The sequence below is a fragment of the Seriola lalandi genome, unplaced genomic scaffold (genome assembly GCF_002814215.2).
Source record: "Seriola lalandi dorsalis isolate HSWRI2012SDOR001 ecotype SW California unplaced genomic scaffold, Sedor1 jcf7180002054947, whole genome shotgun sequence".
In the NCBI taxonomy this organism is placed as follows: domain Eukaryota; kingdom Metazoa; phylum Chordata; class Actinopteri; order Carangiformes; family Carangidae; genus Seriola; species Seriola lalandi.
In genome coordinates, this window is record NW_019525498.1 from 421,020 (window position 1) to 436,456 (window position 15,437).

Genomic DNA, 15,437 nt, shown 5'->3' on the forward strand with positions numbered 1-15,437 from the left:
AGGGGGGGGGGTTATGGAGTGAAATGATCATACGAGTGTACACGGTGTCACCTCAGGTCTACAGAGCACTGCCGTACATGTGGTAAATATTTGAAATGCAGGACATTAAAATAAATCACAGCCACATTAAGATCAGATCGGAACACATGAGTCACCGTACAACTTACTGCTGGGGTTGTTATTATTCACTTGTTACTTCTTCTTCTGTGTTTTATTTTGAAGTGTTGATCCATAAGAAGATATATTTGTGGTTTTAAGAACCAAAAACCATCTCAGTGTAGTTTTACATCTCCTCTCTCAAGCTTCTCTCTGGAGCTCTAGTAACAACAGGTCTGTGAGCCAATCAGAAGAGAGGAGGCTCTGAGCCTCTTCTGATTCGCTGACTGTTTTCTGACTGATCCAATAAAAATATAGCAGATTTCAGGTAAAACACTCAGAGAAACCAAATCCTGTAAAGGTTTGGATGGTGGGTCCAGGTGGGCGGGGCTTGGTGACTGCTTTGTTGTGACATCACAAAGTTCCAGAAGTCCTGACGGCTGGTTTTAAGGCTCAGTTTCTGAATACAGGCTGTGTGCATTTCTCTGTGGACTGAGGCTTTGATACTTTCACAGTATTAATATAGAAGCTAGAGCTGATCTATAATCACACTACACATGGACACAGACCTTTACACTGGAGGAGCTTTAACTCTTCCAGCTACCTCAATTTTAATAAAAAAGAAGGAAAAGTTGCTCTTTAAGTGACACCAGATGTGTGAATGAATGTACACTGAGGTACTAAAAGCCATGTATATACACATGTACATAAAGGCTGCATTAACTTGTTTGCGCGATGTGCTGCACGACCACATCTGAAGGCAGAAGTGTTAATGGTTCCGAACAGCTCGCCGTGACAGAGAGGGATGAACAGGGAGAACACTGCGCTCTCTTCTCACAGTCATTCATGGTGTTGCACTCTTTTGTGTGGTGTAGGTGGAGGGGGTTTCAGATTCTGTTTGACCACACTACAGACACAGAATCTAATCAACACCTTCTATTCTTCAATTCTATAACATTGCTAGAACAGAATCAATATATATATCAGTGTGAGATGTCAGGGTTTTAAAGCAGATTGTCAAGTAATTTTGTTCATTTTTAAAAGTTCTTTTGCTTTCCGATTTATGGTCTGCGTAGGTCACCTGCAGCTTCTCTACAGTGAGGAACTGAATGTAATCATGTGCCAACAATCAGCTACATTATCTTGTAGTTAAGCAGGAGGATGAAGGAGTCAGGGATACTCAATTAAATAAAGCACAAATCAAACCTGAATCATTAAAAGTTCACACTTCAACACTTGAACCAAACACAAACTCCTTTCATCACTTTTCTTTCAGTAAATATACTCTAATGAATATACTTGACATTTCAACTTCTTTAAACGCTTAAGCTACAACTTTAATTACTTTAAGTGAAGTGCTTTTACGTCATCACATAAATAAAATGTGGTTTCTAAAGCTCAGAAAGTCCAACATTGTAAAACGCATCAGTTACCTGCTGTGTAGACAAACATTGTTCAAAACGACATTATAACTGTTTCACTTTCTAGTTTCAAATGTTTTCACATTTACAGATAAATACATGAAACTGAACTGTGTAAAAAAATGTTTCTGGTATATGAATTTATGAATTCATCTACAGCTACATGATAAAATGTCATGTTCATTCCATCATACTGTGTTTCCCTCCCCGTCTGTAAGTGAACCATGTTCTGTCACTACAAGCTGTTTCCTTTTGAAACAGCTCCGCCTAGTGGTCACATTAACACCCTGCTGCGTTCCCTCTGTCGGCTAATCTACATTCCCTGGCAGGCTGCTCCCTGTCAGCCAGCTGCTGCTGAGCCCACCTGGTCCTCGGTGATCCGCCTGGACGGGGCGTTGATGCCAAGCTCCTCCAGTGGGTAGATGATTTGGCGTCGCGGGTGCACGGGAACTGCACAGTTGAGGACGAAATCCAGATGGTGGACGCAGGAATCCTGAGTGCAGAAGAAGAGGGCACAGTGTCAGTGAGCTCAGAGAGAGAAACTCCCCTCGGAGGTTAAACAGCATTAGTGAAGGGGTGGGGGGTGGGGGGGATGGGGAGGCAAAGTGATAATGAGCTCCGGTGAAAAGGTTAGATGATGCAAGGTTTACATCGCTGATATGAGCTGATTAAACTGGGAAACGACACCCAGAGCTTCATCCGCTGCCTGAGCAGAGCGGATTCTGTGGTTATCCTCTGCCATTATTCTATTTGCAAATCATCCTCTCCCAGTCTGGTGCTTGTTTGTGGAAGGTAATTAGCAGAGGAAGTGGAGGCCTCTACATGTTGAGGAAATGTCTTATTATGGTGTGGAGAGGTGGGGCTGGCAGCACTGTCGGCACCTGCTGCCCTAACCCCGGGGACAGAAGCCTGCCGAGGGCCACACTCTGCAAAAAGTGCCCTGCTTAAAGCGACAACGTTTATACATGGAGAAACTCATGTCACATTTATTTTAACTGCTGCAGGATCTTACAGCTGTTCTCTCTGCACAAATAAAATTCTGGTGTATCACATGAAATCACAAAATAGGAAGGAAAATTTTTCCCCCTTTATAACTCAGATTTTCACTTGATTTCAATCTGATTTCATTTTAGATTTAAAACCAGCAGAACAATTTTAAACAAGTCCAGTTTAGACAAAGTGTTGTGAAGCTGTGGCTACACCTCGTGTGTGGTGATGGGTAAAATGTGATGACCAACAAGGAGCATCTGATTACTGCCAAAACTACAGGCACTAAAAAAAAAAAAGGAAAAAAGATTATTATTAATGAATATATCAAAGATCAAGGCTCGTGGCCAAGATTTGGCAGGACTGAGATTCACTGTTTTTCAAGGCAGCCTTATTAATTAATTGCCATCTTTTATAATCATGTATAATAAAAACAGCTTCAAAAACCAAAGCCAGTTGCTTTTTAGAATACAGGAAGGTTTTTCAACTAGCTGAGAGCAAAAATTAGTCATGAACATTAGTGTGTTATCATCATCATCATCTTCATCGTTATCTCTGGACACCAAAATATCATGAATTAAATGACGCATTAAAAAAAAAAATCTAAGTCTATTTTATATTCAAGGGATCTGTGAAGAAAATTCTTTCGTCTGATGACTGGATTTGTGTTTGACTCGTCGTCAGGGATATTTCTTGCAGTGTATGAACCGAGGATCATTACACTAATGACAATGTGCATCTGAGCAGACATGCACACAGGCTGGAAGGGGCCCGGTGATGAAGGGCCAGTAAGGGCCTGAAGGTCCCTGTGCACCCACCTCCTGGCTGCGATAGGGGGGGTAGAGTCTGTGGTGCAGGCAGGATCTGTGAGCCAGCCGGAGGACCTCCTTAAACAAGTGTTTGGTGAAGTGCTGGAAGGAGGGTTTCAGGACCAAGTGGCGAATCTCAGCGTGCTCCTCGTAGCTGTGGTGACTGAAGTAGATGAAGTTCTCGATGTTGTAGTGGGCACGGATGTACTCCACGTCCTGACAGAGACATTCAGGTCATCTTCTATGTGGATTCACATTTCCAGGACAAATATTCATATTTTCCTTTTTTAAATTTTTTTTAATCCCAGTGGAACTGCATAAAATAATTGGCACATTTATCACAGCAGCCTGTCCAGAATTAATTCAATTTCTATGAATACAGTGAATTGTGTCAAGATATTTGTGACTTCACCAAGAGCTCATTTTTCCAAAATTCAAAATTTTATTACTAAAATTAAGCTACAGACAAAACAGTAGTTGATTATTTTCCTGTTGATTGGCTAATCGAACAATTGACTGATGATTTCAACACTAAAGATTCTGAATACTTGTGTTGCTGTCAAACAATATGGGAAAAGTATATTATCATACGTAAAGAGAAATATTGTGAATGTGAGCGTTTAAAATTTTCAAACTCGACACGGGTAAAAAAAAGAAATGTTCACCGCTCAGGTTCATCTGAGGACATGGATTAGAAAACTACCTGCTCGTCTCTGATGATCAGAATCCCCACAACCCGACTGTCCACCTGAGCCACGAAGGCCTGCAGCGGCACCCCGTCCTGAAGAGACAGAACAAGGCAAACACACGAGCATGTGGATGCACCTTCTGAGTTCAAGCACAAGCCGAGTCCAGCGCCATGAATACACATGAAGTGGCTGCATTCTCATTTGAGAAGTAATTATCAGTTTTGGAGCTGCAGCAGTGACAGCTGGGGCGTCAGTCAGAGAGGAAAATCCGTTCAACTGAATTCTCACCAATCTGTTCACTGGCAAAAGTGTGATATTCCTCTTTATTCCAAGACAATCATCATTATACCAGCTCGAGTCACACTCCCTGGTCCAAAACAATCATCATTTCATTTTTAAGTTAAAGTGCCATAATTACAATTACAACCCTGATATTTTCTCTATTGACAGTTTAAATTCTTTTTAGACACAAGGCATTTAATGGGCCAGCTTGTGTTTAGTTGGAAAATTGGTTAAAATAGAGTATGTTTTATTTTTAAATATTTCAGCAGTGGTGAGTTGTAGCTCTAGTGGCCGCCTGCATAAAGAAAGATAACAGACGAGCAAATGAGTTAAAACTATAATAAAAAATTTGGAAATGGAGGACACCGTTCACCCAACCTTAAACCTACTCTATCTAAAAATCAGTTCATTATTAGACACCTGAAGCTTTATAGTACTGTTGTACACCCAGTTGACTCTTTGCTAGGAACACCTAGCTGAACCTAATATAATACTTTATAGGCACCAGTAAAAGAAATAAAATAGATACGAGGCATAAAATACTAAATAAATAGATTAAATATAACTGCATAAAATAAACATGGTGGCATTGAACACTAGTGTTGGAGTTCAACTGAATAGGCAAGTTTGAAGAGGCGTGTTTTGAAGATAGGAAGAGTCAATATTATGGAAGTAGACTTTAAGCCCCATGGTGTTCAGAGGAGGAGGGGGTACAGTGAGATTAATAGAAGAGGAGGATGCAGAAGAAGAGTATAGATCAATAAAATAAATAATAAATTAAACTGTAAAAGTGCACTGAACAAAAGGATTTGGAAACAATTACTGATCTCTACGGGAAAGCAGAGTTGTATCAGCATCATTCAAAAGCACAGTCTGAGGAAAGCACAAACAGCTTGTCGAGTGGCTGAGGGTGAAACCAGATGTGTTGGTACGAGTGTGGTGACTGACCGGGTCACTGCGGGTCCTGTAGAAGCGGTCCAGGTCCTGCAGCAGGGACTCGTGCCGTCTCAGACCCTTTACTAGATCAGAGACCGCGGGCCGGTCTGCAGCCACAGCCGGCCTCACGTCCACAGGCCTGCGAGAACAAAAGATGCACCTGAATGTGTTTTTCTAGAAGCAGTTTGTCAGAGCCCCTTTTCTATGTGTATGTTTGTGTTATTTTAGTTTACACTTCCAACCACAGTGGCTCCTTCTTGTGATGGATAGTAGAAAGTACTTAAGGACGTCAGGGTTGATCAGCTCCAGGTGCCAGTTCGTGAGGAGAGACAGTTTCTGCCCAGCCTCTGTGCCTCACGTCTTATTTTGTGTTGCATTTATTTTTGTTTGTGGAACAACACAGACACAGGCAGGTGCAGTGAAGTGAGGTCAGCAACTATAAAAATGACTAAGGCGTACAGGCAGGTAAGGTGGCAACACCAGAAGTCCACGACACAAAGAACAAGTTATTGAGACATGAGATAATCTGACAGAGAGCAGGTGGAACAGGCAGGTTTACATACTGGCTGGATAATTGGGAAATTGGGAACAGGTGTGTGAGAGGAAGGTCACATGACTGAGACAGGAGGGCATCTGGTGGACGGCTGAGGGATGACAGGTGAGAAGATTTCCATATAAATGCAGTGACCTGAGGGAATGAGACTGTGGCTGACAGGAACAGAGGGGCAAGAAGCAGAAGGACCGGGGCAGGAACTGTGACAGTGGCTTTGTAAGAACAGCAAATAGACACGATCCTGTTCATATACAGGAGGAGTCGCAAATCTGGGAGCTCCTCTTCTGACAGTGTTTCTTACAGGCAGCACCAATGAATCAAACATACAAGAGGCAGGTTTTTTAAGAGACGACCCACCTCAGCCCGTCGCGGTGGAAAATGTAGAGTTCGCGAAGCAGCAAGCTGGTGGCGCGGGCCGGCACCCTGAGGAAACTCTGCAGCAACGGAAACTCGTTGGAAAGAGTCGGTACCGTGATGATGCAGAAATCCAGGTCCTGACAGACACAAGGACAACAAATACCAACATACACACAGAGCAGATATTCAGCACGTCATAAAAAGATCATTTTCTAAAGAATTCTCAGGAATCTTAAACTTTAAGTCCGTCCTGATGTGTGACAGACTTCTCATCCCCCCATGGACGCAGTGTGTCTGAGGTACAGTGATCTTTGACTTACACAAACAAAAATTTATTGTCTGGTTGACGAAACTTGACATGCAGAGATGATACTCACAGGGAAAAGTTTGAATACATATGGAATAACGTCCACTGATCTGGAAGAGAAGAAGAACAAGGGGAAGTGATAATGTGCGTCTGTGCCAGTTTCAGAATCAAAGCCAAGTCGGTGATCATTGTGGTGGAACAACTGGCCGACCAATCTGCCCGCGGCTTCCAGCTCAACTTCTCGCCTTCGGCTCGCTGTCGCTTTAAGCGCGGCTCTCATTAATAACATGCTCACTCTCGGCAGGAAGCGAATCGACTCCATATTCAGTAACAGCTGGGAGGTGTGGTGGTGGTGAGAGGAGCTCAGCAGGAGCCAACTAACAGTCACTCTCCCTGCTTTAACACGGCATATGACTGATGTAAGGCTGGACGGCTGCCACCAGTGCTGCAGGAGCACCGCCTCAAAAATTTACCAAATTGAGAAAAACTCAAAACTTTTTAAATAAACTTCCATTAAAAAAAAAAAAAAAATGTGTTTGCGTGTCTGAATTACAGAATATTAATTTTGTAAAAGTATTTTTTTACTGAAGTTGCCTGATAACCTTTAACTGCCTTATTTATTCTGCAGATATACCTCATTTTTATAAATGCAGTATTTTGTTTTATTGTGTATAAGTCAAAGAATGTTTACTGAGCGTATGAGTATATTTGAAAATGGTATATTGGAAATTTGTTTTAAATTGGAGGATTTGATTACCGAAATGTGTATCTACTTTAAAAATAAATAAAGAAAAATAAAGAAAAACCAATAGAATAGAAGCAAATTGCAACAACAGACTCCGGCAGATACCATGTTTATTTCCATATTTTAATATAAGGAAGAAACAAAGGATTAAACTTTAGGATTAGACTAAAGTAGAGAAGTTATTTCTCAGCCCATTAGCTCCTACTGAAGATGTAAATCTTTAAAAATTGTTCACAAATATATAGTTTTAAAAAATGTCTCAGTAATTTGCTAAAAAAAAAAACAGCTGCTCAAACAACAAACAACTAGTAAATAGTGCATTTGTTGGGGACTATTTTCAGCAGCAGATTAATCCACATTTGGTGCTGTAGTGAATACCGTGTGTGTGTGTGTGTGTGTGTGTGTGTGTGTGTGTGTGTGTGTGTGTGTGTGTGTGTGTGTGTGATGTGATGAGATGAAGGAGCATGTCACCCAGTGCAACAGTGAGACTCACTGATGTGTTTTTAATAGTTTCTGGAGACAGTGAAGCTCTGTGGCTCAGAGGAATCAGACACATCAGGATCTGATTCACACTCTGTTGATAGGGAAACAGTCATTCTTGGTTTTGGTCTTTTCATTTGGTTTGTTGACAATAAGAAAAATACAGATTATTGTCAGATGTATGATGCGAATTTAGGAGCATTACCTCATTTCATAATGCTTGTCAATGATGAAGAACTCGATAGAGAACGCGTTGGGTTTCTTTGAAAACCCTCCAGCTCCGGTTGCCTGCGTCTCCTCCTGCGGAGGTGAGAGCGACAGTAACAACATACAGTATCATAAAGGAGAAGGTGAAGTAAAGACAACATGGTTTATGACTCCAGCACTATCGGAGAGTGTAACGTTTCCACTCTGCTTCCCAGATTTATCACTTTGCATTACCATCTGTTCTTAAACCTCCTAACAGTAATAGATATGATGCAGTAATGGTTAGACAGCTGGATGGTGCTGGTTGTTTCATATCATATCAGCAGGTAACACTTCCTCCATCACAATTAAAGACTGTTTCATTAAAAAAAGGTTTATATCATAAGTCCTGATTATGACTGATACCACTGAAACACCTCCTCACTCTGAGTGTCACCATGTCTGACTGTATCCAACACACGTGACGTGACACTGGCTCAGTTACCTGTTGAGGGGTGGAGCTTTGGGTCCGCCTCTGCTCCTCTTCATCGTCTCTCGGGTCAGAACGAGCAGCAGCAGGTTTGGTTTGCTGCGGTTTGTACAAACCATTGAATCCACTGAGCTCAAAGTTGTTGCGCAGCTGTTTCAAATCAACATCAGACGTGACACTGATGAAGCCAACAGCGACTCCGTCAATCTGTGGAGAAACACACAACCACACTCACATTATACTGTCTCTGCCAGTACATGAAGGTTTGTCCATTTTCATTTTCTGTTTCCTCAGTAATCAGCTTTTACATTTCTGCTTTGTTAACTATAACCAGCAGAAGAAGAGCTCAGCAGTTTGCATGAGCAGCAGTAGCTACTGAAAGAGAAATCAGCAAATGGATCTTCAGGCAACATGGACAAAAAGTCATCGAAAAAAAAAAATTCTGTGATCTGTGATTCCATGACAACTCCTGCTTGGAAAGATCAGATTGAAAGCTTCAGAAAAGCTGCCAAACTGACCATACAGTGAGATTTCATCATCTTCAAATGTTGTTTTAGAAAGTTAATTATTAATAAATGCTGAGAAAGTTTCATGATGTGGAACAAAAAGCTGTTAATCTGGGTTTGGACTGAAATCATATTCTTGACACATAAGAAAAAATTTTCTTCCAGAAAATAGAGAAAATACCCCCCAAAAAACTCTTCATTTTAAATGACATAAAACTGAAGTTTATGGCATTGAGTGGAGTGAACAGACCAACCCTCTCGGGCAATGTTGGACTGTTTGTTCTCTGAGCGCTGAACATATTCAGACAAAAAGCCCAAAATGCTTCAGATGTCTGGACACAATATGTTCAGTGAGAGCATGTCTTGGCCAAGTATCAGCTCGTATCTGCCATATGCTGCCATGAACACATGTCAGCCCGACTGGAGGGGGGGGTGGGGGGGTGGGGGGGGGTGTAGATCTGTCGTCTCCCAGGTCCCGAGGGAACGGACCCCAGCAGGGTTTCTGACAATCAGTCAAAGCAGAGAGCTGCTATTACATCATTTCTACACTGGAAGAGTGCATCAGAAATGACTGGGAACAAATCACATAACTCACATAAGACCACACAGAGCAGACGAGACGATGTGATGGCTTCTCAGTGTAACAGCTGTTGTGGATTACGTCTCAATGCCATTAAGCTAAAATCAAAAAAATAGCCAACATTTTTTTTTTTAAATTGATGGAATTCTGTGTGTGTGAAAAAAAAAGGCTTAAAGCTTGAACAAACCTCACAGACAGCAGAGTGACTCTCTTCATTCTGAGCCTCAATGACTTCTGCCAGGAAGTACGGCTGATCTACGACTGAGGATAGTTTTGTCTGCTTCTCAAATATGTGCATAATGTCATCGTGATCGTCAACCCTGCAATATACAAAAAGAGCAGCAAACAGATACAGTTACAACATGACTTGGACTGATTATGTCTCTCTGTGTCGTATGGATGTGGGAATAGGCAACTGTTTACTAACCATTAGAACTATATAAGGTGATAATATGAGTTCTTCTGCCCCCAAGTGCCCAAAAATATCAGTTAATGCAGCTAAATAGATCAACATCATACATACTGTAGAGCCACGTCCATTAAATTCTGCTGAGAAATTCGGGACTAAATATTAAAGGACCCATATTTTACAATTTTTTTCTGTGTTTTACTTGAAGATTTGATATCCAAAAGATATGTATGTGGTTTTAAGAACCAAAAACCATCTCAATATAGTTTTACATCTTCTCTCTGCAGCTCTAGTAACAGATGCTTGGTGACTGCTTTGTTGTGACATCACAAAGTTCCAGAAGTCCTGACGGCTGGTTTTAAGGCTCAGTTTCTGAATACAGGCTGTGTGCATTTCTCTGTGGACTGAGGCTTTGATACTTTCACAGTATTAATATAGAAGCTAGAGCTGATCTATAATCACACTACACATGGACACAGACCTTTACACTCTGGCACTGGCATTCTAGCCAGTTTATGTATTTACATGCTTAAGTAGAAGTTAGATGTTCACATGTATGTCCACACTTTAACCTTTCACTGAGCTACATATGCAGGTTTGTGTGTTTTCTAGCCAGGTGCTGTTAGTGGGGAGGAACGGTGTGGAATCACCTGGCAGGCCGGATGTGCAGCCTCGGACAGTGCTCCTGTCTGTGGCAGATTAACGCTACGCACTGTGGCCCCGGGTCAGTCAGGCGCTGCAACGGCTCAAACACGCCATGCAGCGCTGGCTCTAGAAACACACACACACACACACACACACACACACACACACACACACACACACACACACACACACACACACAGTGACAAGGATGAGTCTCATGAAATGAAAGGTGAAGTTAACAATGAACTGGAAGCAGCTCTTTACCTAAGTCGTCGATGTTTGGGCTGAGCAGACAGACGTATTCCACCTCTGCGACGGCATTAAAGACAGCCCTGGAAAAAAATGATGTGTAACAACAAGGGAATTATAATTCAGCAGAGACTGTGTACACCTTTTTGTATCTGTACTTTGTGGTTGCTTCTAACCAAAACACGATATTGTGTCATCGTCATTTTACATTTCAGCGCTCTGTAATGATTGTTCCACACAGCACATCATGGCCCTCATTTATCAAACGAACGTGCGGCAGAAAACCGTGCGTACGATTTCCACGCAAGCTTCGGCATTTATCAATTTGGACGTGAGCGGACGCTACGATCAGATCTCACGTCAGGTCTGAGCTCGTGTCCGCAAATCTGGATTTGCGGTGCAGCAGCAAAATCTGTCTGAGTCTGAAAATAATTATTAAACAAACCTCAGCTGTCATCAGCATAAACAGTCACATATTTAGAACAGAGGGTTTCCAAATTTGGTTGGAGCAATTGATTTCACTCATGTGCGTCTGAAGGCACCATCCATGAATGATTACGCATTCATCAATCGCAAAAACTACCACTCTATAAATGTACAGGTGATTTGTGATGCCAAGCTATCGCTTTTAAACGTGGTGGGCAGGTGACCGGGACACACACGATTCTTTTATTTTTCAAAACAGCTGTGTTGGCGCGCGGCTGCAGGAGCGGGCAGCGGTTTTATGAGCTCCTGTGATCCCGCTCTTCAGACTGACAAAAAGCACATCCTTATTTTGCGCCACCTCGGATGTCAGGATGTCGATCTCCATCTCTGAAAAGTTTCGTTTTTTGCCAGTAAATCTTCTCTCCATGTTTGACCTTAGTGGGCGGGGCCTCCGAACCAGGAATATTTAAGGGCGTAACATGTTAATGACGATCGAATTCAGCCGCCGCATTTATCAAGACCCGATCATTCGTACGCTGGGATTGGTCCGATACGAAAGTTTCATGAATCACACGTGGATCCTATCGTACGACCAATTCTGCGCTCAGATCTGCGCCTGTTTTCACGCAGGATTGATAAATGAGGGCCTGTGTGTATGGACATATGTGATGGCCGTACCCACGGCCACACAACTGAAACAGAAACATGGTGATACTCATCCGGCCTCACCACCCTCAACATAACAATCCAGAGACCAGAGTTTGTGGTTTCACACACTCTCCCACATCATTACCACAGTCTTTGTTAGTTTTCTTTGCAGTCACATTTGACACCACACTGTGGCCCTCATTTATCAATCCTGCGTGAAAACAGGCGCAGATCTGAGCGCAGAATTGGTCGTATGATAGGATCCACGTGTGATTCATGAAACTTTCGTATCTGACCAATCCCAGCGTACGAATGATCGGCTCTTGATAAATGCGGCGGCTGAATTCGATCGTCATTAACATGTTACGCCCTTAAATATTCCTGGTTCGGAGGCCCCGCCCACTAAGGTCAAACATGGAGAGAAGATTTACTGGCAAAAAACGAAACTTTTCAGAGATGGAGATCGACATCCTGACATCCGAGGTGGCGCAAAATAAGGATGTGCTTTTTGTCAGTCTGAATAGTGGGATCACAGGAGCTCATAAAGCCGCTGTGTGGAAGAGGGTGACGGAGATGAGTTTGGCTCTGCAGTGCCGCCTCCTGCAGCCGCGCGCCAACACAGCTGTTTGAAAAATAAAAGAATCGTGTGTCCCACCTGGCCACCACGTTTAAAAGTGATAGCTTGGCATCACAAATCACCTGTACATTTATAGAGTGGTAGTTTTTGCGATTGATGAATGCGTAATCATTCATGGATGGTGCCTTCAGACGCACATGAGTGCAATCAATTGCTCCAACCAAATTTGGAAACCCAGCAACGAGGAGATCCCTGCGGTCTCTGAAAACATGCTCACGTCTGACACGCGCGTATTGTTCCTCCAAAACCAGTAAATCTGCCATCGTTATGATTTGATAACTGTCAAAGCATCTGTTTAAATAGGGGAGTGAGTAAACATCTGACCAACCACAGTGCAACAATGATTATCTCACTAGATGCTTTTAATTGTTGTTCCAGTTGTGTCACACCCATCGGAAAAAAACAAAAACAATTACACAATTTTGCCATGAGTTCATTTGCAAACACACATTTCTGCTTTTATTTATTATTATTTCAAATTTTAATGTGCAATACTTACATGTCATGTTAGGCTATTTAGCCTCTCATATTGTTTCATTGTACAAAAAAAGTGGTATCAGTAAAAAACGTGGGCTTTTTTAAAGTTCAAATTTTTTTTATCTTGTTTTATTCGTTTTAAGAATCCGTTTTGATCTGTTCTAAATATGTGACTGTTTATGCTGATGACAGCTGAGGTTTGTTTAATAATTATTTTCAGACTCAGACAGATTTTGCTGCTGCACCGCAAATCCAGATTTGCGTACACGAGCTCAGACCTGACGTGAGATCTGATCGTAGCGTCCGCTCAAGTCCAAATTGATAAACGCCGAAGCTTGCGTGGAAACGGTCGTACGCACGGTTTTCTGCCGCACGTTCGTTTGATAAATGAGGGCCTATATCATTCTAAATAAGGGACACACATCTAGTTTACATTGCTCAGGAAGAACTAATTCATTTATCTTTGTCTCTGAGTTACCATGTCCTCTGTGTCAGTCCTCCTTCCTGGTTTGGCCAAAAGAGTTGGACAAGGGCGGAGCCTGAATAAATACAGAGGCCCAAGAAATGGACCAGACCAAGGGCTGTATCATCATGGGGGGTAATGTTGTTTCTTTGTATTTAGTTTCAGTTACTCTCTGTGTTGTTTTCCCCTTTTAGTTTCTAATGGGCTGATCAGCCAGTATATATGTCTCCATTCATGGTCACTCTGTAAAGTCAGTGAGTTGAGGGCAGGTCCTGGTTAGTTAGCAGTATTTTTCCTCCTTTAAGGTCCTTGTTATTTACCAAATTTACTTATTTACCTTTGAAATGTGTTTTGGATGAAACAAAACCCTTTTTTGAAAAGTAAACCTGTGCTTTTTTGTCATTTGACTGCTCTGTCCCTAACAACATATAAGGCTATTTTTTATTCTTCAGATGAGTGACACAACTGACACAAGAAAAATTTGGAAAGTGAAGATTTCAGATTTAAATACCACAAGAAATACCATGTGAAAGCATGTGACTTCATCTTTTCATACCTCATTATCTCCTTTACACTTGCTGTGGCAAAATTCAACTGTGCCACAAATAGGTGGAGGAAGAGTGTGTTCAGTGCCTGTAGAGAGGGAAAAAATGTGCCAGTTTTCCTCCAGTGCAAGAGTCAGTTCACTTTCATATCATCTAAGAAGTAGCTTGAATTCAAACTTTGATAGGTGTGCAAGCGCATATGGCAAGACTATTAGTATCCATTAAAATATTAATAACCAGTATTAATCTTAAGAACAACTCTTTGCAGTATTGTCTGAACTCAAGAATGATCACACACCGTGCAGTTTTCAGCGCTGAAGTGTTCCTGCAGGAAAGGTTCCCAGTGAGCCTGATCCACCAAATCTCCAACAGGGTGATCAAAGAAGGAAGCGTGGGCCAGGATCTCGTCCTTTTCATTGGCCAGGGTCACAGCCAGGTTGGCTTTCTCTCTGCTCTCAGAGAAGACACAAGAACCATAAAATTATGTTTACATTACAGTAAAACTCTCACTTAGTGACTTTTTACATACAGATGCCAGAATTACAATGTAAAAACAAAATGTCCACGGAAACATCTCAAACTACTCTAGTAGCATAAATAATCCACCTCTCTGTTTTCCATCCATGTGCTCAGTATGTTCCAGTCATCATTTTGTCAAACATGGTTAAATGTACTGCCTTCATAAGTAGCTGAAATTAACTGAGCGTACAGATGAACAGCGGTTTTAGAAGTAATAGTAAATTTTAATGTTTTTTTCCACCCTGAAAACTTGTCACCATCGGAATCCACCAGACAGTTTAATATATTTTATGTTTGTTTGTTTTGTGAAGATTCAAGATACCAACCTTATGTTTATTTCTTTTCTCTATCATTACTAAATTAATATAGCACAAGATTTTACACTAAATTGAATTAAACTTCACTGCCATTACAAAGATTAAGTACTAACCAGAAAGTGCAAATGGTACCAAATTGCATATAAATATAAAGTAATTATACTGGAAAATGTTAACAGAATGAACAAGGAATTATAGTGTATGGATGAGTGTAACTTTGTATAGTATGACAATAGACCAGCATAATGAATACAACTATTCAAGTATGAATAATAACCTAGCATGTAAGGCACCATCTACAGTTAGGCTGTTAAATATGGTTCAGAGTTAAATAACAAGTAAGTTAAATAAATTCTCTGATAAAACTTATCTCTGATAAACTTGTGTATTTCTGGCATTTAAAGCTAACAAAGAAAATGTTTTTCTTACAGAAGCTGAATAACATTCACTCTTCCAAACACCGACAGAGACGAGAAGCTGATGAGGCCGTCAATCCCCTGAGCATCCGCTGATTCACTTCTTCTCACGGCCACATTTTCCTCTTCACCGCTGTCTGAAGTTATGGTCCTCATCTTCAGCTGGACCGGTTTTTAACGGAGGGAAACAATATCACGTCAGCCGTATTAAAAACAACAACGAGGTGACTGTAATGTATATGAGCAATAAAAAAAATACAAA

At 41.5% G+C, this 15,437-nt stretch overlaps 1 protein-coding gene across 1 annotated transcript in view; it reads right to left on the bottom strand.

The window, feature by feature from the left end:
- The window catches only part of cfap61 (cilia and flagella associated protein 61), a 38,121-nt gene extending 22,790 nt beyond the window's left edge, over nucleotides 1-15,331 (bottom strand). Inside the window, exons 1-14 of the mRNA XM_087170414.1 lie at nucleotides 15,189-15,331; nucleotides 14,222-14,372; nucleotides 13,935-14,011; nucleotides 10,743-10,810; nucleotides 10,484-10,604; nucleotides 9,612-9,744; nucleotides 8,354-8,545; nucleotides 7,868-7,962; nucleotides 6,508-6,547; nucleotides 6,131-6,267; nucleotides 5,233-5,359; nucleotides 4,017-4,094; nucleotides 3,323-3,529; nucleotides 1,882-2,010 (exon numbers count right to left, since the gene is read on the bottom strand). Coding sequence (XP_087026540.1) covers nucleotides 1,882-2,010; nucleotides 3,323-3,529; nucleotides 4,017-4,094; nucleotides 5,233-5,359; nucleotides 6,131-6,267; nucleotides 6,508-6,547; nucleotides 7,868-7,962; nucleotides 8,354-8,545; nucleotides 9,612-9,744; nucleotides 10,484-10,604; nucleotides 10,743-10,810; nucleotides 13,935-14,011; nucleotides 14,222-14,372; nucleotides 15,189-15,331 — 1,698 coding nt within the window. The remainder of the gene's footprint in view (nucleotides 1-1,881; nucleotides 2,011-3,322; nucleotides 3,530-4,016; nucleotides 4,095-5,232; nucleotides 5,360-6,130; nucleotides 6,268-6,507; nucleotides 6,548-7,867; nucleotides 7,963-8,353; nucleotides 8,546-9,611; nucleotides 9,745-10,483; nucleotides 10,605-10,742; nucleotides 10,811-13,934; nucleotides 14,012-14,221; nucleotides 14,373-15,188) is intronic.
- Between the last annotated feature and the right edge of the window lie 106 nt (nucleotides 15,332-15,437).